At 40.4% G+C, this 25,030-nt stretch overlaps 1 protein-coding gene across 1 annotated transcript in view; it reads right to left on the reverse strand.

Annotated features, from left to right (window-relative positions):
- LOC139739570 (uncharacterized) overlaps positions 1 to 25,030 on the reverse strand; it is an 81,008-nt gene that overhangs the window by 27,974 nt on the left and 28,004 nt on the right. The window contains exons 2-3 of the mRNA XM_071650172.1: positions 14,616 to 14,987; positions 12,451 to 12,582 (exon numbers count right to left, since the gene is read on the reverse strand). Of these exons, the coding sequence (XP_071506273.1) occupies positions 12,451 to 12,582; positions 14,616 to 14,987 (504 nt within the window). The remainder of the gene's footprint in view (positions 1 to 12,450; positions 12,583 to 14,615; positions 14,988 to 25,030) is intronic.

The raw sequence follows: 25,030 nt of genomic DNA on the forward strand, positions 1-25,030 counted from the left end.
CATTGTGCATCACCATTTATTTTACAAACTCAAGCAGGGCTCACTATGCTCACAGCTGCGTCGCGATTCCTCCCTCTTTTCAACAGTGCACAAATCGCCCCAAACAACTTCAGTCGACAATGCATCGGCTCACCGTACGAAAGCGTATTAAAGGAGACCTCCGGATGATTTTCAGATTTTTACATTTGAACAACAATAAATTAGTGATTAGGATAAGGAATAATAGTGTTTTCAAAATTTATAACAAATTGCAATGAACAAGGATGATGACATGCAGCCTCACCATAAGAATGCATGACTTGGGGCTCAAGGAAGCAGAACAAAAGAAGAAGGCATGCATACAGACTCTACACAGGCGAACTTAGAAAGGCGGTATTAGAATTACACTGCTACATTTCTGAAATATGTGATTCGTCTATGTCATCAACACTGTTCAGTGTAATTTAATTTGTTTAGATCTTTTAGAGTATTGGTTTCTCTGCTCAAGGACGACAATAAATTCCACAAATCTATACATGGAGCTGTCGATTTATGTACTACATGATGTGAAATTATGAAAATCGTGTCGAATGCCCCATTAAGACGTTCTTCCCATTTGCATGCAAAGACAGCGTAGCAGCACAGAAAAAAAAAAGGCAAAAAGAAAAAAGGTGGGTCAAAAAGACGCCACGAGCACACTAACGAAGAAGCGCGTGGGTCGAGAGAACAAAAACATAAAAACTAAATACAAAGAAAGAGAGAAAACAACAGCGACAAAGATATAAATCTCGCGTACCATCAACTTCATTTATGTGACGAGGGATAAAACGCGATGCATTCACCAATGCAGAACTCTTGTGGCAACTGCGTATCGTTCTCATTATAGTCGCCACATATCTTACATTCTATTGAAGGGGTTTTTCCCATCGACTATTATTATGATACAATGACTACAGTAGAAATGTTTCTATAACATTAACTGGTCTGTTAAAGTGTGTGTGTGTGTGGGGGGGGGGGGGAGGGTTCAGAAAAACGCTCAGACAGTATTGTCCCCTATGCCGGTCAGTATTACAAAATATATTACAAAATTATTCAGGTTGGCTTTATGGTCTTGTAGATAAGACCAAACTTAAGAAGAACAATTCAAGAAAGTTTTCCTGTGCTGCAGTAGGCAAAAGGGATTTGCATTCATCACCGAGACATCGGGTTTCATGGAGGTTTATTGTTTATTGTTCCGCGAAAGATCATTGCAGTATTTTTGGGGGTAAGCACTTCAATTGTTACACGTACACGGAGGAGTCTTGGACGAGAACTCTTTTACTCGTCCCTACTACCCCGGCTGCCTGACAAATTCTTAATTTGATTGCTAAGAATGACTAGAAGGGCGGTCCCTGCATGGTGGTGATATCTATACGATCGTCTAAAGATGGTTGTAAGGTGGCTAAAGAACAGCAAATGGCCTGATAATGCATGTAATGAGACCAGATCACAAGCCGTTCGACACCAACACATGCAGGGGACAATGGAAGTAGCCATCCCTACGGTAATTATGCCATTCAATCTTATACTTTGTCAGTTTATCTTTGGATATCTCAGCCATATCAAAACCGATTTTCTTCAAATAATCTATGAATTCCTCTTAGAATTGTATGCTCCTTCATATTTCATAAGAAGTTTCTTTTTGTTATCTCGCAAAATGTTAAAATCTGAATTCCCCCATCTCAACCAAAACTATACCGTTCCCTTTATATTCCACAGAGAGATGTTCTTTAATTGTGCGAGGGATATCAAAGGGAGTCATCCTACGAGCCCAATACCCACGAGTCATACAGCCCATGAGCTCGACACTAGGCAAATGAGGCCAATGAGTTCGACAGTAGGCAAATACGGCTAATGATAGGGAAGCAAGGCCCACGAGTCCGACACGAGGTAAAAAAAAAAGACCCGTAAGTCCGACACCAGTCAAACAAGGCCCATGAGTTTGATGCTATGCAAAAAAAGCCCACGGGACCGACACTTGGAGCATTAAGCCTCATGATGTAATGAGTGTCGAACTCGTGGGCCGCGTTTGCCCAGTGTCGGACTCAGAATCTTTTCGGCCCGGTGTCGGACTAGTGGGCCTTGTTTGCATAGTGTCAGACTCGTGGGCCTTCTATGCCTATAGTGTCAAGCTCGCGGGCCGATCGAAGGGTCAACTGTGAGCTGGACGTTGGTCATTGCGGGAATAAAAGCTAAAGCTGCAGATTCAAGTGAGTGAGTGAGAGATTTTTAACTGGAACATCCAGCTCATTTTTGCGATATCGTTATCTACCTGATCTAACACTCTTTGTGGCCTTCAGCGTCTGGAAGCTGCCTAAAAAGGGGGCGCTGATCGGTTTTCAAACAAAGGAGGTGTGCAACGTGTGCAACAACAGTATGAGATCTGAGCTAAGATTTGGCATGCTTTTCTTGTCCCGATTCTGAATGTTGTCTTGGGAGGACAATAGTGAAGGCCTTGAGATGAAGTCGAATGCCAATGCGTGCCCAACACACCTTTATCATCACAATCATGTGTTTTGTGATATAGCCCATATACGAGTTGTTCTCGATTACCGACTCCGCAGAATTTCATCCATAGACGATTGTTTGAAGAGAAAAGGACTGGCATATATCCCCTCCCCCCCCCCCCCCCTCCATCTCAATTGAAGAGTCCCGGGGGCTTGACTGACATTCATTTGAGTGCTAACATAACTTTGACCTTCATGAAGCCTGCCTCTAGGGTATGTCATTAACTCCATTGTCACTTCCTATTCAGGGGCAGCCACCAGCACAAACAATGTATCCACGAACTTTGCTCTTTCGCCTGATTCTCTTCTGAAAATCATGCGAATAATGATAATAATAAGATCGTAAAACGCGTGATACCATAGGATAGTCTCCATGCGCGCACACATGGAAACAAAATCATCCATACATTTCTACATTCACAAAACATAATTAGCAATTATCAAAAAAGTGGGTTTTCAACCGATCTAATGTGTATATGAAAATAAACTGCACGGATGTGGATTAATTTGAATCAATGATTGCTCTTCAGTCACTGGCGTTTATCTACAATCCTGGAAGAAGAAAATATGATGCTCGACAGTTTCAGTGTTTTTGGCCTTTAGGGCTCCTCCGTGAAACCGGCATGACGACCTCTTGAGTTCCCTGTACCCCTACAGCGATTACTGTCAGGATTTAAGAGCTGGTAATGACAGGGTATGAAGGTCCATATTTTGACTGACGAAAACGTTTGTTGCCTTCCTTTGTATTCATGTCCCATCAGGTTTACCCGTATATAGGGAGGCATATTATTTAATCAATCATCGTAGCTATATCATCGATGACATGGCAGAGACAGAGGCTAATGTTTAAAAAAAGCATTCTACTGAGCTCTAAAACCAGTTAGCGAGAAAGGAGGTTTGTTTTTTACCCTCTGATAGAGCGATTCTTTACCAAAGGACGCTCTGCAAGTCAAGTATATACTTTATCTTTTTCGGCATGTCAAGACTAAGCAATATAATGGAGCACAGGTTATGTCAAAGGATGAGGATCTAAAGAAAGGAAAACGATTGCGGGCTACATTTAACTCATTTATCTTTGCCTGGAAAAAAAGTTAACATGGGTTTGCTGCCACACTGCGCATTCCATGCTCAAAGGGATGTGGTATAAAACATGGTAAATAACCAACCCCTCCGTTAATTGACTTAGTGCGCTAGTCCGGAGCGTTGCCTCTGCCAGTTATAATGAACGAAATGAATTGTCCCTTTGTGCTGGCCTTTCCATGAACTATCATTACTGGGAACACCTATTGCGTGCACTTGTGAATCATAGGCCTAGGGGGTAAATTGGACCAGGAATCATTCTTGAGCTCCAGACATCACAGTCAATAGCCTAGTCTGCCAAAAGAGCGTGAAACCAGAAAGCATTGCCTCCCATGTTTGTGAAGCCAGGCATGTTAAAGCGGCCGCTCGAAGATGGTCCGCTACTAACAATGAAGGCAGTGAATCACGTCACGTCACGTCAAAGAACAGTCCAGTGACAGATTAAAGGTACTGTTTACCATTGGGAGCAGTGATTTAATTTTTTTTTTGGAGATATCACTTTTGATGCATATGTGTAGGTGAGTTGTATCACAAAATATCCTAAAATATAACAATTTCGCAATAAGGCCTAAGATATAAGGAGATATCACTATTTTTCTCAATGAACCATAACTGTAGACGGTTCAGTCTAAGAGCATTTTTATTATAACTATTGTTCACATCTTTTATATTCAACAATACTTGACAGGGACTTTCCTGATTCAAATCTTTACATTGGTTGTTTCTATCCCTAACTCACATTTTTCAAGTATTTTAAAGGCACATAAGCAAGGTTTTTATTTCATTTGCAAATGGTAAATAAAGGAAACCAAAACCCAAAGAGCAATGTGGATTGAGTGAAAGCAGCAACATTAGTAGAACACATCAGTGAAAGTTTGAAGAAAACGGACAATAGATGCAAATGATTTTCCTCAAACTTTCACTGATGTGTTCTAACAATATTGCTGCTTTCATTCAATCCACATTGCTCTTTGGGGTTTTGGTTTCCTTTAAGCATGTTAAGCAAAGTTCGGCGACGATATTTTAAGTCCTTAATGTCAGCCAAATGTTCTTGCGTAAAACAATGATTTATCAAGGTCAATGGTCGAGTCTGCCTGTCTCTGCTCAGTAATATCATGTGTGTCGAACACAGTTTTCTCGGCTTTGCACGGTACCCTTGACTTTTAGTTGGGATCGTGATGTTAGAACTCATTTTAAGTGCGGCATAATTGTAATTTCAAGGAAGTTTTTTTTTGTGTGTGTTAATTTTATCAACGAACAAAGTAGGTACCTACAAGTATTAATCCAACGCCATGTGACGAAGACGGTTACTTCAAGATGTCCCTTACGTCTCGTTTAGGCCATTCACTGTTATTCAAAAGTGTGAAAATATTGGGTTTATCATTTTTCAGATATCTCCAAATTTGCACCAAGTCCCGTTTTTGTCCCTCAAAGATAGGAACATCCCAGCAGAAAATCATAATGTTACATGTGGTATGATGAAGTACTTTAGATTGTGTATGGTTCGTGTTTTTTCCACAATGCTTGTCTGTGCGATCCTCATCCCTTTCTCTCTCTCTCCTCCTCCTCTATCACACACACACACTCTCTCTCTCTCTCTCTCTCTCTCTCTTCCTGGCAGTCTTCACATAGGGTCAACATGAGATCGGACATCCGGTATTCAAGCCGTGAAGCCATTTTTTTATAAAGAGCTAATTCGACGTGAAACCCATGTACTGAGTATTACAACCTGCTCGACTGGCCGGATAATAATGGCATTACCCCATCCGATTTCCTCTCCTTTATCCTGTATGGTCCATTCCACTGCGTTCTCACGGAACCATTGAAGTCAAGGGCGTTGAAGACGTGCCATTGGCTTTGAGCCTTTTTTTTTTTTTTGTTCATCGCATAACGCGAGGGTCCTGGATCGATTGAGCTATTTCCTCTCCGTCCATTTAATCCACCATTTTCTCCTCCCCCTAGGGGCGACTTCCTGCAGTTAAACCACGGATATTTCTTGTATCTTTTCCTTCTTTCTTTTTGTTTAATCACAAATAGCCATGTTGAATGGCACCACGCGGTTTGCTGAAGTTGAAGAATTTATTGAGGCCGCCTGTATGACAGGCGAATAAAACGTAAAAGAAAAATGATATCATATATCATACGTCAAACTTTTAACATTTTTTGCCAAATGGCACCAAGTGTATCTTTTATATACACGTGCTCAAAGGATTTGAAAGGCAGTCAGGGAGTTCGGGTTCCACCTGAATGCTAATCCCTTCTGAATGAAAGAGTGATTTAGATATTAAAAAAACACAACACAGGAGTATAGACTAACCTCTGAATCGGTTGTGCTGACTGCCTTATTTTCCCCTTGGAGTGTGACTGACATCAATCTAAACTCCGTCGTCGTGTATATGAATTAGTGCATTATACTTGTCTCCTTATTTCTATCTGCAAACCGAGATTGGCAAACACGCATTTGTTCTCATTTTGATCGAATCGAGTAAGGATTTGACATAACGACCTCCAGTTGTGTATGAAATCAAGCCATGCGAGAAATAAATTCTCATTGCAAAACAAAACTTTTAGGTTTTTGGCCAAATGTTGGCCAGATATTCAATGCATCAAGTGATGTTGTTTCCAATGGCTTGTGACCAAAGTTTGAGTCAAATGAACAAAAAAAAAAAAAAAACTGACACAATCAAAGTCATCTTCAATGCTATCTACGATAGACACAGCGATGTCTCGAAAGCCCAACGACTTAACAAAAATGCGCTCTTTTATTTGTTCCTGAATGACGGCCTATCATTACAAAAAAAAATCTACCGCTTTTCGTGTGTGAAAGGTAAATATTTGACTTTAACATGCTTAAAGGTTACAGGGGATCGACTACACGAAATAACAAGAGACCCGGGGGTCTCTTGGAAGTTCACTTTCCATGCATTCTTGCAGACTCTTACATGAGAACATTGGAAACTTGTGGTGGGGGTAGCTTTGAGTTCTGGAGGCATGGTCTCCATTTGCATATTCCATCACACTGGTAAAAACACCTGCCAAGCATGGTACCCTGTTGAACAAATTGAGATCTTAACCCTGGCATGCTACCTGTAAAGTTTGGCGAATTTTCATCGAGGGGGTTTCAATGAGTATGAACATGCACAATTTACATCACCATTTGGATCCATCCCACAAAATGAGGGCAGGGGGCACCCCTGATTCTCCCATGAACAAACTTGAAACAACAGTCATCAATATACTGACTCATCGTACTAACTCAGCTCAATCACTTCTGGCTTACGGGGGGGCATAGTGCTCATTTGATGGAATTGAGATTCTATCCCCCTAAGGATGCTACCTGCCAAGTTTGGTAAAAATTTGTGATGGGGTTTTGAAGAGAAAGATGAAAATTTACAATTTAGGTCCAAATTTAGGCCCCCCTGGGCCTCCCCAGGTGAGGCATGGTGCCCATTTGATGGGAATGAGATTCTTTTCCCCTAGGGATGCTACCTGCAATGTTTGATGAAAATTCATACTGACATTTTGAAGAAAAAGATGAAAATGTACAAATTGGGCCCAATCGACCCCTCCCCTGGGTCCCAAGGGGGGGGGGGGGGTGGGCACCCCTGATTCCGCCATGAACAAACTTGAATGTACAGTCATCAGTGTACCAACTCATAGTATTAACTTAGCTCTATCACATCTGGTTCTAGAGAAGAAGGTTTTTTAAGATTCCTTAATTTTGGGGGGTTTGGGCCCCTCTGGGGGCCCCCAGGTGGGGTATGATGCCCACTTGAACAAATTCAGATCCTTTTCCCCTAAGGATGCTACCTGTCAAGTTTGGTGAAAATCGGTCATAGGGTTCTCAAGAAGAAGATGAAAATGTAAAAAGTTTACGCACGACGCACGACGGACGACGCAGGACGGACGACGGACGACGGACGCCAGACGAAGAACGATCGCAATAGCTCACTTGAGCCTTTGGCTCAGGTGAGATAAAAAAAAACCACACCTACACTGCGACCAAGAGTACATGCGTTAAAATCAGACGACACCCATACCAGGGAGGTGGAAAGATTCTTCCACCTCCCTGCCCATACAGTGTAAATTTGCGACTTGCGTTGATTTCCAGATAAACAATGGAGCTACGACTTTTGTGACTTCACGCTTTTACGATCAAAACAGACGGAAAACAAACAATCAAACGAACAAGCACAAAAATGAATAAACAAACAAACCCATATAGCCTCAACAAATTCGTCTTTGCTAAGAAATTTGGCCCCTCTAAAAGATGACAAGTTAGCCCTGACAGACGTGCAGTGGTCTCAGAGGAGATATTGCCCCCGTTTAGCGAGAGCCTTAGGGAAGAAAGAGATGGACGTAAATAACTAAGAGACAAATGTGTAACTGCATGTGCGAGTACCGACAGCACTTGCAGTCGATGATTTGAAAAAGAAAAACATCAACTAAAAACGTCATTAATCCGCTTTCAATCACTCTGGTTTCATCGGACTCCTGTCATCGTCGCAAAGTAACAATCACATTACACCATGACCCGACGTCCATGGAAGAATCGACAAGTTTGCGCCAGTCAAACAAGACGAATCTGACATTTAATGGCGCCGACAAAGACTATTCTCCTCACAGCCTATTATGTCTATATCGATGCTTTAAAAACAACAACAACAACAACAACAATAAATCTGTCTGATGCGACACTGATTTTATGGCAATGTCCTTTGAAAATTGGGACAGTCTTATAATCACCTACTCCGAGCCGCCGATGTCGATTATAAGTGACAATTGTTACACGAAAAGAAAATCTGAAATAGAATATTCACAAAAATAAACAAGATTGATATGTATGGAAATCGTAATTTTGTGATTATTCAAAGTTGTATCTTTTTTTTTCAATATCAATTTCAGAATTGCCAACAGCAGTGGGTCAGAAAAAAACAAGTCTATACGTCTCAATGATGCAAATAGAAAAGTACAATGCTCAACCAGAAAGAACAAAGGGAGGAGATTAAATTTGTGAATATGTGAAGGTAGCGAACGATGAGCTCCCCCCACCCCCCTGTGAAGAATGTTTTATCCACGCTGTAATCATTCCACGGATCGCTTTCTGCACCGAAACAACTCTTTTCCATTGGATCCCACTTCTGCTCAATGCCATTTAATTTCATGCTCTGTTTTCTACATTTATAGCTTACTGGTTTCTCATCCCCTGGTATCCATATTTGGTCAGATCTACCCCGTCTGCCCTGTTTTTAGCATCAGTCGAAATTGTCCCATCATTAACATGTTCTGTTTTCCGCATTTAGTCAATGGCAGCGCATCCTTCGATTTCTGCATGCGGTTTATATGGTATCCCACCCTCCTATACCAAGCGTTTATTACATTTTCATGCACTTCTCTGCTTTACGGTAAATTTTCGTATCCACCTTTTTCGCCCCGGCTCATTTTCTGATTTCCACAATTTAGAGAATGCTATTTCATTCTCTGTTTTTATAACATTATGTAAGGTAGATATGTTTACATCCTCCATGCTTTCAACATCAGTTGAAACTACTCCCACCCCTTTTCACACAACCTTTATGGACCTACTACACTTTGAGTTCTGTCGAATGAAGACTCACTTGTGTCGACATCAAAGAATAGAACGATGCCATATAATAATGATGATAATGATAATAATGATAATAATAATGATAATAATAGTAATGATAATAATAATAATGATAATAACAATAATAATAGTAATAGTAATAATAATAATAATACTTACTATTATTATTATTATTATTATTTTACTATTATCATTATTATTATTATTATTATCAGCATTATTATTATTATTATTATTATTATTTTTACTATTATCATTATTATTATTATTATTATTATTATTATTATTATTATTATTATTATTATTATTATTATCATTATTATTATTACTATTGTTATTATTATCATTATTATTATACTGTCTCATTTACCCAGGGTAGCCTCTTCAGGGTTGCCACTGCTGTTTTAAACAGAGGGCTCTGCCATCATTATTACCCCAGCGTTGCCAGGTACCCATTTATACACCTGGGTTGAGAGTGACAAGATGGGTAAAAACGTCTTGTCCAAGGACGTACATAATGTAAATGTAAGCACTGGGCGGGATTCGAACTCGGGTCCTCGATCGGGAGTCGAGAGTCTTATCCACTATGCCAGAGCGCCCCCACTATTTTCATAAAATATGAAAAAGGGACACCATAGCATGAGGCCATGGCATACGATGAAACTAGTTTATCCCTGAGACCCTCAATCGCTTTTCAGAGCCGGATAATGAACTATCATGATGGCGTCTCACACCCCAACTCCACCGCCCTGGCCGTGCATATGGCGCTGTCACTCGAAGTCTTGGGGATGCGCAGCCTACTTCTCCACAGGACCCCCTTTGAGAGACGTAATTACGCGACTGTATTATCTCGTGCCACTGAACAGCTTCGTACTGAAGAGAAAACTCGTCCCTAATCACGTTTTTGTAAAGCGTTCTTGCAATGTGCTAAGAGTTGCTGTGTATTGTAAAAGGAGTGTCATGCCATGCCGATAGCTGCATACGAACAAGCGTCATCCCGACATGACAAAGCTGTATCACAAATTCAGCGGCCTATTAAAAATCAAACAGGCCTAACCTACGCAACTCTCGATACGCTGACATCTAAAGAGTAGGCCAGCGGACAGCTGGTTACAAGGGCATTAGGCTTATAGCTCCATGCATCTCGGTAACGTACTTTAGAAACTCACAGCGTTTTGACATGCGAGAGTGCAGAATCGAGCAAAACTTTACTGGAAAAGATTTAAACACCGCCACTGGCCAAGATTGAGCTTTTAACTTTTTGCGGGATACTAAAAAACCACTTAGACTAACGAAATCCAAAGTTTATTCGATGAAATCACTTCTGAAATGGCTGAGATATCCAGAAACAAAGTAAAACAAAGCGATCCTAATGAAAGGTGGGTCCTACCTTTTATTATTATCGCTTTGTTTTTTAATATCTTAGCCATTTCAAAACCAATTTTCATCAAATAAACGTTGAATTCCTCTTGGAATTAGATGCTCTTTCATATCATCATAAGAGGTTGCTCATTATGTCACACACACACACAAAAAAAAACAACACTACGTTCGAAACCTGAAGCAAGGTATAATATCAACCAAAGCTATATCATCCCTTGAAGGAGAAACGTGACTCAGGTTTGCCGTAAGACAAACAAACGAACAAACAAATCATTTTGCACGTTTAAGGACGTTCACGAACAAGTCTACTTTGCCACCGGGAAAGGACTATACTTCTAGCCAGAAGTGCTCACATGGAAAGTGAAGCAGCATGAACTGAACTTCTGGCATGGGTTTCAGGGACCCCACTGGGGTCATCAAGTCACAGCGACCCCGAGCTCTCACGGACCAGTTGTTGAGGTAAATTTTTCACAAGGAGGGGAAGCGCTTTAAAAACAAAAACAATAACAACAACAACAACAAAAACAACAACAACAAAGACAAAGATAGAAAAAATCACAGGAAGCTATAGGTATGCAATTAATTTGAACTTGCACTTTGTGTGATATTTGTGAATTTTGTGTGGCTGACCAGTCCTTCATTGATCAGTGGTAACGAATAAAAACGAGGACAGAGAGTCGTGGTCACCACTATCAAGGTTGTCAAAGTCACAGACGAGAGTCATCTACAAAAGTCATCGGCACGTGACTGGGAACCAGAAGCATAACAATTCAGGCGAGATACATATTAGTATAATTTATATTCGACAGCAGATAATCATCTATTATGGATTAGCAAAGTTCTCCGTGGACGCTTGCTTTTAACATCATTACTCAGCCCACAGCACGCACGGGTGTTTAGTGGTCCCGCCTCACATCCAACTGGACCCCATGGAAGACCAACTTAGCGTAGTTGATGGGCTATCCAGCCATCTTCTCAGATGAAAAATGAAAAAAAGCAAAAAAAAAAAAAAAACCAGACAAACAGGCCAATTTGACTGTGTGCGCCCTGAATAGACCAATTCGGTTTGGGTACTGTTTTTGTATGGTAATTTCTAAAACTGTGGGGCTTCAAGTATACCCAACAAAAGATATTTATGCACTGACATAGCAATGCACTTGGCTCATTGCATAACCCATTGAAAGTGTTGTTGATCTTCTTAACCCCCCCCCCCCCCCGTTATGGCCGCCATAAGTTACAGTGCTCTGAAGTCAGATAAATCTATACCCAAGTTTATTACGTGCTCCTTCCATCCGTCACTCAGTTTCAAACGTTGTGCAGACAGAACTTATTATAGTCTGCATATTGCGTGCGCTATACATCATGTTTTGTGGTCATTTTATTTTTAATTGTTGGACATTAAAACGCGAATGTTCTCCCCAAGTAGAAACACAACAAATGGTGTACTATCAAGACATTACGTTTATCCCATCGGTACATCACAAAAATGCATCAATGAATGCAGGTTTGCCATGTAACTGATTGCGAAGGTAGGGCCTTAATAGTGTAGTCATAAGAGTGCCTTCCAGTGGATTGGTTGCATCGGCACCATGTTATTTTTACAATCTCTACTAAAACGATGCATTATTATAATCATTCCTTGTAAGAGATAGTTATTGCCCTGGCAATTGAGTCTCATGCGCTTCTATCTCACAGATGCAAATATTTCGGTGCACGGTGAACATTAAACCATTGGGTACCACGGTCATGGGGACATGAAAGAGAAGGTGGTGATGGCGGGACCAAACGTCGTCCCCATGGCAACGGGCACGGATGAGGGAGGACCTCTAGTCGTGCATGTCTGTTTATACTCACGTGGCGAAACTTTGCCGAAAGGATTGTTGGTAGTGTGCCTTCTCGACGTCTTCTCTTGCTCTGCTTCTGTTGTCGTTTCTGCTTTCGTCGTTGGAGTCATCGTTGTTGTCGACTTGGAAGTCGTAGTGGGCACTGCAGTGGTAGAGGGGATATGAGAACATATATATATCGATATTTGGAAGGTTGCAGTGCATTATAGCAGGTATCTATGGAGTCCACACGTTGTCTTACTCGAAAATGCCCTGAAGAAATGATAAGCTACGACAAACTACGGAATCGCACACTTTGAATTCTAAAGAGCCAGCATTAACAAAACTTACCGAGTCAATCATGAAAGGTGGTATGATTATGTCCACATGACTAAACAGCATTGTGTTGGCAGTTCTTTTTGTTTTCATCAAAATAAACTTGAAACAAAATGCAAAAAATGCAAAGCATACATTGCACATTTTTTCTTTTATCATTTTGCAAGAAATGGGACCTCGTTTCACTGCCAGATACATGCAATTAAACTCGGTCTATTTACTGAAGGTTATTCCAGTTCTGGAAATGACAAGCCTCAAAACGGGTGAAATGGTCCTCATAAAATTTTTGGTATGGCGACGTGACTGACATCAAGTGAAACGGTTTATTTGCCCATGACTTTTATAATTGCGGTGAGGAAGCGACTTGTTGCAACTCACCGCGGCGCCTCGTTTAAAGTTTACTTTATGGATACTCCTTTACCCGAGGTTCTGAAAAGTTTGAAGAGATCGCCATCTCACTTGTATTAGTCCGAAAACGAAGGCGTAGTATAGGCAACTGCATGGCAACCAGTGTTGGTTCTAATCTTTATAGCACACAGCAGGTACTGCGTAATTATTCAAATTCATGAAATTCTTAATTCCGTCGAGATGTTTTCATTGCAACTGACTGACAAATTGCCCTACATCGACGTAAATAAGCACTGATTTCAACCAACAACCAGCAATCAACACTTGCTGTCGGGCGGAAGCTCGGTGGTCTAGTGGAGATGACGCCTGTCCGGAGATTAGGAGGTCGTATAGGTTCGAATCCTGCTCGAGTATGTACGCCCATGATTTTTCATATGGCCACTACTAAAAAACTCTGATCCATTCAGTGCTTATTTACGTCGATGTAGGGCAATTTGTCAATCAGTTGCAATGAAAACATCTCGACGGAAGAATTTCGTGAATTTGAAGAATGATGACGTTGATAAATGTAGTTCAGAAGGAGGAAAGAAGAAAACAAGAGTGACACCAGAACAGTATATCTTAAAAAAAGCTATAAGACGGAAGAGGAAAACAGGGGCAATAGGTAATAAAAACAAATGAGATTAACTCGAAGATGAAGGGGGCGGGGAAATTCTTTTACCCACTCCAGAACAACAGAAGGTAACCTTCTTCTGGCCGCACCCATCTCATCACAAAGCGTTCTTCTAATAGGAGCAAAAAAATGTTCAGGAGTTGACCCGGCGCGCACTCTAAATGGCTTAAGCAAACATGGTTCATAGCGGTAATCCGTTTTCATTTCTTCAGGTGACAACTCATTTGTGTGTGTGTGTGTGTGTGTGTGTGTGTGTGTGTGTGTGTGTGTGTGTGTGTGTGTGTGTGTGTGTGTGTGTGTGTGTGTGTGTGTGTGTGGAAGTGTATACGGTTGATTAATATTGCATAAGCGAGTTATACAGCAGCTTGTTTCGACAATGTTATTCAGTCTTGATGCAAAATTCCAACCTTGACGGGTAAAGCAATGATCACGTTTATCGCACTTCCTATTCAAACAGGATCTCACTGATGACTTTTCCCATTTTTGTTTGTTTCTCACATAGCTTTCGGGGGAATAAAATCAATGGTAAACTCATGCGGGTATGTGGCGTATCGACGTGTCACCTACAGCTAGTTTTAATGTACTTTGTGCAGTGGATCTGCGTGTATGTTTCATATCAAACGGAACTAGATGTTTTACTATCAAACACTGATGATAATATCGACTGTATCCTATTACTCCTAAAAATAAACGCCCTTAACACTTTCAGCTTCACTAATGACAAAACTATGAAGGATATAGGCCTATAATGTAAAAATCAAGGTCAAACGTTAAGCAGTAGTATTTCTTTGTCATGGACATTTCGATCACAGGACTGGAGGAAAGTATAGTGTACTCACGCCATGTTGTCACGGCGACTGTCGTGTGCGTTTCAGGAGTTGTAGTCACCGGAAGCACGAGTAGAGTTTTCTTGATGTGAGGTCCACACTCTCCATCGGAGAGATCCGGCCAGCAGCAGCCGTAGTCACCGCCTTCCTCCACTGTCAGCTCCAGGATGGTCAGGGTGCAGTTGACGGAGCCGCTCCACGGGTACGGACCCCCTCGCACGTGTCTGGCGTCTGATGCGGCCAAGATTGCCGAGTTCAGGGTAAACTCCACCCGGCCGCAGACGCTGCTTATGTCCGTCGTCGCATAGGTGAAGACCTGGCAGTCCAGGGTTATGTTGGAGCCTTCCATGACGGTCCATGCTCCCTTATTCCCGATCTCGGTGCCTAAAGTCGAGATGAAAAAGAAAAATCCAACATCGTCACTTACTGACAATCTAGAGTGAAATGGACAGGGCCCAACACCTGTACTATAACCATGTAGTATATCGCACAGAAGAACAAGAAAAAGAAGAGATTATACACACATATATTAGCCAAATTAAATCAAAGACGAATTGAAAAAATTAATCAGTGAAATAACTTAGCTCGGTAATCTATAAGAGTTGCGATACGTTGGGAAAAAATAGCAGAAAAGGAGACACTTTCTCTCTGTTTACCGAATAAAGTAGGTCTACATTGTACACTTCCTGGGAGAGCAGAAGAAGGGGGGGGGGGATGAATTATTAAAAGTCCAGGTACATCTTGTATGTAGTTCATAGTAACGGACTTCAGGGGAAACATTAGAAATGTAGCTTCAAAGGTTGAATGAGAGGAGATTGGGATTGATTTGGAGAATTATTGTGTAAAATATGATTTGATCATATTTTTTTTCCGCATTTCCAAACCAGTATAGGACACTAAATGAGGGAAAAACAACTTCATTTCATGTTATTTGATCGAATAGGTCCCGAACTAGGTTCGGCGAATATGGTACTGCGTCCTGAAAACACATGAAGCTTCAAAATTACGTTATGTAGGACCTATTTCTTAATACATGTCTGCTTTTAGAGAAAGATTTTGCCCTTTATCTATTTCTTGTCAGCTTATGCGTACGTGATGCGGCATTTCCCATCAAATAACTTCAGATAATCAAGTTGTTATCTTCATAAAACTTCTGAACAGTGATAATTAGTATGATGATGGACCGGAAGTGATGTGAAGCAAAGCTTCCACGCAAAAAAAAAAAAAAAAAGCGTCTAGATAGCATTAAGAAGTTGCTACCCTACATACCCTGGGCAGATTTACTACCTTTCAAATACAAACTCACTGTTTTTCATGCAGCAGGGCAGCATGGCCCTTGTTTGACCCTTGCGTGTTTGAATCGAGGCTCCCGAGTCCCATGTAGAAAAAAAAAGTACATGATAGGGTGTTTGTGGCTTTGTGAATGTGCTGAATGTAATGAGAACCACGTGATGTGAGAAGTTATTTTCTAGTCACTATGACGGGTTTTTATGTCCTCCCATATTGTTCAAACTAACTTGTCGTGCTTTCTATCTGCTCGTTAGATGATTTTTTTACCCCGGAATTCCTGGTACATGTAGATTAATTTCCTTTCGCATACGAAATCAGCTGTTTTGCAACGTATCATGGTTGCATGCCAGATACATTTTTCGTGCTTTTGTTTCAGTTACAAAACGCTCGAGGGAGGAGATACCGGAAATAAAGAGTTATAGAACAAATGACTTTCATAACTCCTTGACAACATGAGCTTTCCCGGCTATATAAACATTAGGCCTACCTGACAAAATCCTCCATCGAATTTAATCTGGCATTTTTCCTTTTTTTTTTTTTTTTTTTTTTTTTTTGGTCTCTCTGTTTCTGTCTCTGTTTGTTTGTCTTTCTGTCTCACAGTCTGTCTTTCTCTCTTCTTGCTCGATGCCAAGGTTGGCCTCCTTTTTTTTTTTTTTCTTTTTTTTTTTGGGGGGGGGGGGTAAAAAACTGAAAGCGGTATGCCGGCTTTGAATCATAAAACAATGTTTCCTTCGTGATTATACAAGTGCATCAGATGAAATTAGTCGCTCGTGGTGTAGTCATGGTAGTAGAAACCCCTGAAGAGCTGCACAGCGCCATGTACGATAGTCCCCACGGTGGAGTACATATACCCGTGTCTAACCTCATACTTATAGTGTCGACGTTATATGACTTCTGAAACGAAAACCATTACAAAAACGAGTTGGGACTCAATCGGTTTTTTTTTTATTTATTTATTATTATTCTGCATCATTCACGGTACATGAGCCACATTATGCGTCAGATTAGTACTACACGGCTGAACTTCACGGGTGAACGACGACTCCACAGTGTGAAGTCCTGGAACCAATTTGCCCTTTCGGTGGGGATTTTATAGCCCTATTCGTGATGTGCCCGGTACGAAAGGATAACTGTGTTTGACAATGAATTCACACAGTTTTCAAATATCAACGAGTACGGGACCTTGAAAGAAATACTGTCTAGTTTATGCGATTCCGTCATAACAAATGAGGCGACGTCAGCACGCATTTTACCGCACCTCGATCCTCTATGCCATACAAATTACAATACATTACATTCCCACGTGAGACATTTTTGCGACAGAAATGAGAGCTGAAATTTGACAAATGAAGAGTTTGATCGGAAAATGGGCTAAGAGACGTTTTTATTTATTTTTTTTAATAAGTCCATCATCAGACAGAGCAAAATGAAACCTTTCACATGGAGTATTCTTGAAGTTATGATTAAAAAAAAATCCCATATATTCTTATTATTTTCGTTTTATTTTTTTTTCTGCAGTTTTATTCACAAACGTCTTTACCTATTAAAGGGATGGTATAATACGGGTTGAAGTTGAAGTTGAAGCCTTTAACTTTTGCGAGATACTATAAGAAACCACTTTATGAAATAATTAGGATACAATTCTGAGAGGAATTCACAGTTTATTTGATGAAAATCGGTTTTTAGATTATCTGAGATATCCAAAAACAAAGTAAAACCAGGTGATTCTAATAAAAGATGAATCCCACCTTTTATTAGGATCACTTTGTTTTGGATATCTCAGCTGTTCCAAAGCAAATCTTTATCATATTATAAACTTTGAATTCCTCTATGAATTGTGTGCTCTTTCATATTTCCTAAGAGGTTTCTCATTAACTCACAAAAACAAAAGTTGGAAACCTAAAGCCCCATATCAAACATTGGTGTCAACCAAAACTATGATCATTATCCCTTTAAACATGAATGGAGTTCACTTTTTGCGGTCAAACTCTTCAAATGTTTTTGCAAAAAGAAAAAATCTATCTTCGGACATTATTTCCTAAGTTGGCTCTTCACTTCCAAAAGAAGGGCGCGAGTAAGGATCCTGTCAAGTGCTCGCGTCCTTGGACGACACGCTTTTACCCACGGATGTCTCTCTCTCGACTTATGAATGCACACAAACATGGATATTGGACAATACTGGTGACATACTGTAACAATGGCAAAAGGCTTCCCTGGGTAAATTAAACCATTATTGTCATTACGTTATTCTATAGACTGGCGGACCATAGGTGGGGGACCGGGTGGACGATGTAAAATGTTGGCAGGAAATTCATTACCGTTTCTGTGAGGTGAATAGTTCGGTTTGAAAATATCTGTGAAAAAAAAAATAACGACTTCACGCACAAACAGTTATTCTGTAACTGGGATACCACTTCACAGCCACAATAACAGAACAGTTTGAACTATCCACGCTGCATAACAAGCCTCGCCTTATACATAAGAATAGGCCTATGTGTTGGGGAAGTGAACGTTTAACATATTTATGTATTCCACTCACCCAATCCGCACAACGTGAACGTTAGACGCGAATGAAAAAAAAAATTGCTTGATATGAGCAACCCGATTGATATCAATTTACAATATTTCCAAACGACATTGAACGACATGAGGAGTATGTAGGCCACTCGAGCACTCGCAGGTACGGGCACTCATACATTTCGGGCACTCATACATTACATACTCATACATACACACTCACACAATCACACAGATTTATGGTGTTTTTTGTTTTACTTCTTGTTTGGCGATATCTACACTTTCTTTATTGAGAAAAGAGAGAGAAGAGGGGGGGGGGATAGGGAGAGGGAGAGGACGGGGATGGAATCATATCGAAAATTCCCAAGAACGTCACAAGAAGGACATCACTTGATCGCAAAATACGAGGTATGAGACGGTGTCAAAATTTAGATAAATCCACTCAACGCTGAGGGGATGAAGTACTCGTTCAAGTACTCGGAATTTCCTCATTATTCCGTGCGAACGGGCACGGGAATCTGAAGCAGTATGAAGCATTTGCGCAACACATGGCGACAAACCAACCAATTGGGAGCATGTTAAAGGAATAGTATAGTTTTGGTTATGTGGGGGGCTTCATGTTTCCAACGTTTTGTGTGAGATAATGAAAAACCTCTTATGATACACGAAACACCATAAAACTATTCTGAGAGATATTCAACACATTCAAAGTTTGTCTGGTGAAAATTGGTTTTGAAATGGCTGAGAAAGCCCAAAACAAAGAGGTCCTAGTTAAAGGTGGGACCCAACTTTTATTAGGACCACCTTATTTTACTTTCATTTCTTATGCATATATATATATATATATATATATATATGCACATAGGTGAATATTCGATAAAATCGGATGGAAATCAGGGAAGTTACGAATTTGTTGAGTTTCGCTAAATTTTGCTAAACAGTTTTCGAACAGTTGTAATTCAAATGACTGAGCTGATTATATCATTATCTCACAATTTTCCATTGATCGTGTACAACAATACACTTCCGAAAATTCATCTTTTCAGCTACAGAAGTATAAAGATGCTGTTAATCCTGGCTGAATACCTTCAAAATAATGATCAGTCAAACATATTAGAGTTTGAGAGGTCTATGGGGGCATAATTGCGCATGAACAAAAAAGTAAAATTGGAAATTTCAAGATTTTCTTGACGAACTATATGGCAAGTTGTGAGGTGACGACTTCAACTAAATTCATTTACATATTAATATTGACTGGTTAAGAAGTGTTTTGTAGAAATAAGCAAGACTTCACAATTTCACGCCTTCCTAACGTTTTATCCGATAGATTAAAAAAAAAAGATTGTAGGGCCTACTTATAAAGTGTAAGTCACTCTTCCTTTTCAGACTAACCTTTACCCGTCGTAAATTCCCCTTTATAGTCTCAAGTCCTAAAATATCTGACTGATCACTATTTTGAACTTATTCAGCAAGCAACAACATTATAATGTTTTACACTTTTAAAGCAGAACTGAACTTCGCCTTTTGTTTTCACTATCTATGGGAAACTGTGAGGTGATAACATCATCTGTTCATTCATACGGATATTCATGTCAACTGTTCGAGAACTGGTGTGCAAGAATGAGCAAATCCTTGAAATTTTATATCTTCCTTACCGTCAATCTGATTAGTATGAAGTTTTGCACTATTGTGCTTGCTATATTTTACTTTTTCTTTTTGGACGAACTTTAAACTGGTCCGGAATTTTCTTTTACTGGTTTCTGCCGACACCTCTGTGCCGGATTTACAATTATAAAGATAGTATCAGCACACAACACTTTTTAAGTCTCTGTTTGTATCTATACGGTAGCCTCAATATTGAGTTCATATTTACAATGATAACTATTAACGATGACACAATAATAATCATCATCATTACCCTAGCAGTGATTACTGGTCTACATAAGAGGTATCGTGGGAAACGCATCTTTATATATAAGGAAGTGTTATAATGTATACTGCTTGAACAAGCGCAGGATGACACAATTTGTCAAGTTGTGTCGATGAATCGAGCATACGTATGGACGACTTGACTGCCGTGTTGACTTATCGAGACCTTTGAGTTTACTAGACATTTGTTTGTTGTTGTTTTTTTGTCGTTCAGCGAAGAAAGATTCTGATTGTATCAATACCAACTGTGTACATTGTGATGCCATGGTACGCGTGCATGTATGTATGACATTGAATTACAAATTACGAAAACGAATGTTTGTTCCAATGTAGACATACCCATTTTTTTTTTTTTTTTTTTTTGTCGATATGATCCAGTTCCCAGCTTATATCAGTGGGAGGTCATTAACGACCAAGGTCATAGTGTGCTTCATATCAGATGTTGCGGCTTTCCCCCACAGAGGAGGCTATTGAGCGAAGACTTTGCTTAAAGGAACATTCCAGACGATTTTCATAATTTCACATCATGTAGTACATAAATCGACAACTCCATGCATAGATTTGCGGAATTTATTGTGGTTCTTGAGCAGAGAAAATATACTTTGAAAAACCTTAAACAAATTACACTGAACAAGGATAATGACATAGGAGGCTCACATATTTCAGAAATGTAGTGCCTAATTCCATTACAATACCGCTTGCTTGCGAGTTCACCCGTGTATAATCTATGCATGCCTTCTTCTTTGTTCTGCTTCCTTGAGCCCCAACTCATGCATTCTTATGGTGACTCTGTCTTGTCATCATCCTTGTTCATTGCAATTTGCTCTAAATTTTGAAAATATTCTTATTCTTCATCCCAATTATCACAAATTCTGAAACTCTGTCCTCAGTATAACTAATTTATGATTGTTCAAAATGTAAACATCTGAAAATCATCCGGAGGTCTCCTTTAACCCTCGCCTGAATATCCTATCCGTAATGTGTGTGAAATTTGCGTACGTCTGACTCATTTTTTTTTCCCTTGGCACAATTAGGGTTAATGATATTTAGAAGTATGACGACCATCATTCCACTGACCTTCATTTCACATCATTACACCATTAGTGTTGGAAGGCACACCGCTGTTCGTTGTTGTTGTTGTTCTTGTTCTTGTTCTTGTTCTTGTTCTTGTTGTTTGAGTGTGTGTGTAAACGAGCAGACAACAAACAGTTGTAGCAACGACTTACATTGACAAGCGACATGTGGCGGGAATGACAATGGGAGATTTTTCTCTCTTGTTACCTCTTTGTCCAATGTAGACAATGTTCATCAAAGTACAGTGATGGGTGTGTGTGCAATCGATCAACTCAGGGATTCTTGGTTTAGAAGACGATGTGAACGAGTAGAGGGCAGGCAAAGGGCAACTTCTTTTATGCGCTATTATCAGTTTGGTTACTGGTATTTTAAGTGTAATCCACGGTGAGGGTTTAGGGTTGACGATTCAGCAAGACTGTCATATTCGCCGCAAGTGCCCGTCATGCTGCTCGGTGTGAAGGGGGAGCGCGCGGCTTGCGTGTTGCGGTTCTCTCCGACAAGTTCCTAAGCAAATCACGCAAAGGATATGCTCGTTTACATTCAAAATGAAATCCCTGGAAGTAGCCTTTGAATAGTTTACGTATGCGTAATTACAATCTCAATAAGGTGCGTCCACATAGCGGCGAAATTACAGCTATGCACTGTTGACGCACCTGCAAGTTAAGTGTCATTTACTTACAAATTACGTATGGTAGGTTTTTCATTATTGGCTCCTGTACAATTATCATTTTGAAGCTCTTTTTTTAAATCATATGTAGAATCTAATAAATACGTATATGTAGGTTTTATGTATAATGCAGGCCCTACACAATTTGCATTACGTACATGTACCCTCTCGTGTTAGTCATCACAGCGATTTAGCTCTTTTTTTCTTTTTCTTTTTGAGCGATGACTACAAGTAATCTTATTCGGATATTGAAAGTGCAGCATCATAAGTCTGCATGGATAAATTTTTGCGGGGTCGCGGAACTTTTTTTCATTGAACTCAATTTTTCATATTTCATTTTCTTCAGGTGTCTGTGTTTTTCAGAGAATTTGGACCAATTTCAATTCTTCGTTTATTAAACATATCACTTCGCAAACACTTCATCAAAGCCGATGAATGATAAAATGAAACATTAAATTTTCCATTTCGCGCCCTCAAAAAAAAAAAAAAACACCCCATTAATTCTTAGTACATGTACCAATTCCAGGCATACTTAATGATCGCTCTGTTGAAATTCAGGCAGTCATTCGTTTAAAAAATGAATGAAATACAAAATTGATGGTTATAACATAAATTTTCATCAATTTGTTGTATCATTTCCTTGGAATGATAACACAAAATGCATGAGTCAGCACCGCTGTTGGTGTATTGATTGTCTCATTGCCTATATACATGTCGGAGTAGTTCTCTTGTCAAGAACTGATGTACATTCATCAGACGATCACTTCAGAAAAACTAGCCAGTCATCTGATCTGATAGGGCACAACCGCTCTGATGAACTGTATCAGGCGACGCAGGGGTGCGCCATCATCTCTCACACACCAACCCAAAGGCATCTCAGTTTTATCACTTTCCTTGAGGTTCTTCATTACTTCCGTGGCGGCTGCTTCTCTAGCCACGCGGATCATGCCCTTTTGTCTTTGAAGAGAAATCGTACAGTATGCAAGTGCCCGCAGAGGTATAATGCGTCATTCCTCTGAAGATCTTACTAGGTTGACGGGTCTTCACCCATTTAGGCCTATATACATCCATCAAAAAATATCACATGGCAGCTGTAGAAAGCTGTTTCTTTTCTTCTTGACGTTATTGTCGCAGAAAAACAAAGTTTTGTGTGTGCTTTTAGGTTGTGTAATCTTGGATATGAAGCAGGTGTCACCTAACGTGCCTGACAATACGTCACCACACCTGAAGCCACGTGATCTGCAAGCGACACAGAGGCCAAAGGAGCCTGTCTTGGCAGTCGGTCACACGATACATGCAGTTATGAATTGTAGAATGTGATTGTTATGCCTGTCAAAAATCATCAAGCGCAAAACAGAAAAATAAAAGCAGTCAAACATAGTGACACATATAAAGACAATTTATTCCGCGGCACGCTAGGTGCTGCCCGTCTTTCGTGTAAAGCATTCGTTACTCAGACGCCAGCTGGTCCAGTCTCACATGTTGGATAGGATGTCAAGATCACCTGTTGCTTCGAACTTGCACAACGATCGTAGGTGCTCTATACCATGACTCATGATGAAGAATGGAACAAACCCAAAAACCGATCGCGTGAGAAATGACGTCCTCAAGAGGGCACCCGACCCTTAATGAGCCGATCCGATCAAAGAGGTCATTAGGAGCTGGTGGCAAGGAACAGTTGTTCATCGGTATAGGAATCCTACATGGTATAAGAGGGCATTCGAGCAGACTGACCGTCACCGGCGTGTGTGGTCATCGATAGTGAATAAGTTCCTGGCCTACAACACCTTTTGTAAGACAAACGACACCGTTCTGCGCGCAAGGTCCACACTTGTTTCCTGTTAACCCTATCATTACCATAAGTGATCAGTTTGCACACGATACGAAGGTCATTTTGATAGGGTGGTCCTTCGAGGCCGAAGAAAAGGCTCAGTACGGACACAAGGTCCCGCGTCAGCTTCGATGATGTTCCAATAAAGCCCATCGTTAGGGAAGCTGCACACCCGAAGCCTGTCAAATATCACTATCCGTGTTTGCCGGATCTTCGTTTTTATATTCTCCAGAATCTATCAGCCACGACACCTAGACAGTTCCTACACCATTTCGTGGTTTACTGTGGACTGGAGGATTTCTACGTTACCAATGTTGCACGCCTTCGGATGCCAGAACTCGTCCACAGAGCTACCAAGTCTCACGCATTCTGCATGAGACTCAAGCATTCTGCATGAGACTCAAGTATTTAGGGGCCATCTCACGATCGCACGCATGGCACCCAAATTTTTTCTCACCCATCGGGCGAAGTCTGCGACTTGGGCCTATACATGATAATGAGCATAGCTCAAAAGATTAAAGTGATAGTTGCAAATGGAGGTATATTTCCCTTTTGTCTTTCAAAATAAGTAAAAAATAGGGAGTCATTTAAGTATGCACCTGATCGCACCATTAAGAGCTAAAAATTGAAAAAGCTCCCTACCGTGGGAGGCCACGGGGGGGGGGGGGGGGTAGTGGGACCCCCTCCCACACCCTCGCTCGCGCGCACATTAGCATGCCGAGATGCCAAGTCATGAAAATCTCACTCATAATTTTTTTTTGAACTTGGCATCCCTGCGTCCAGACATGGTCTACCTTACCAAGGGCCCCTCGCACATTGTTTAAATCCTTTGTGTGTGAAATGGCGTCAAGTCCTCTAGTCACGGGCTCTGATTTCGAGGTTCGTAGCAAGCCCCGAGGTGTGGTGTGGTAATTAAAATACAGAACCTGAATTCAAGTCATGTGCTATACGTTTACCCTTACACTGTTATGTAGTCATGGTAGACGAAACAAAACAAAAATCATAATTATGTTAACAATATATATATATATATATATATATATATATATATATATATATATATATATATATATATATACATATATAAATACCAGGCCCATGGTCCTACTCTGGACACAT

Source organism: Diadema antillarum, unplaced genomic scaffold, assembly GCF_040938485.1.
Source record: "Diadema antillarum isolate AM-2024a unplaced genomic scaffold, OU_Dant_1.0 seq00000807_RagTag, whole genome shotgun sequence".
Classification (NCBI taxonomy): Eukaryota; Metazoa; Echinodermata; class Echinoidea; order Diadematoida; family Diadematidae; genus Diadema; species Diadema antillarum.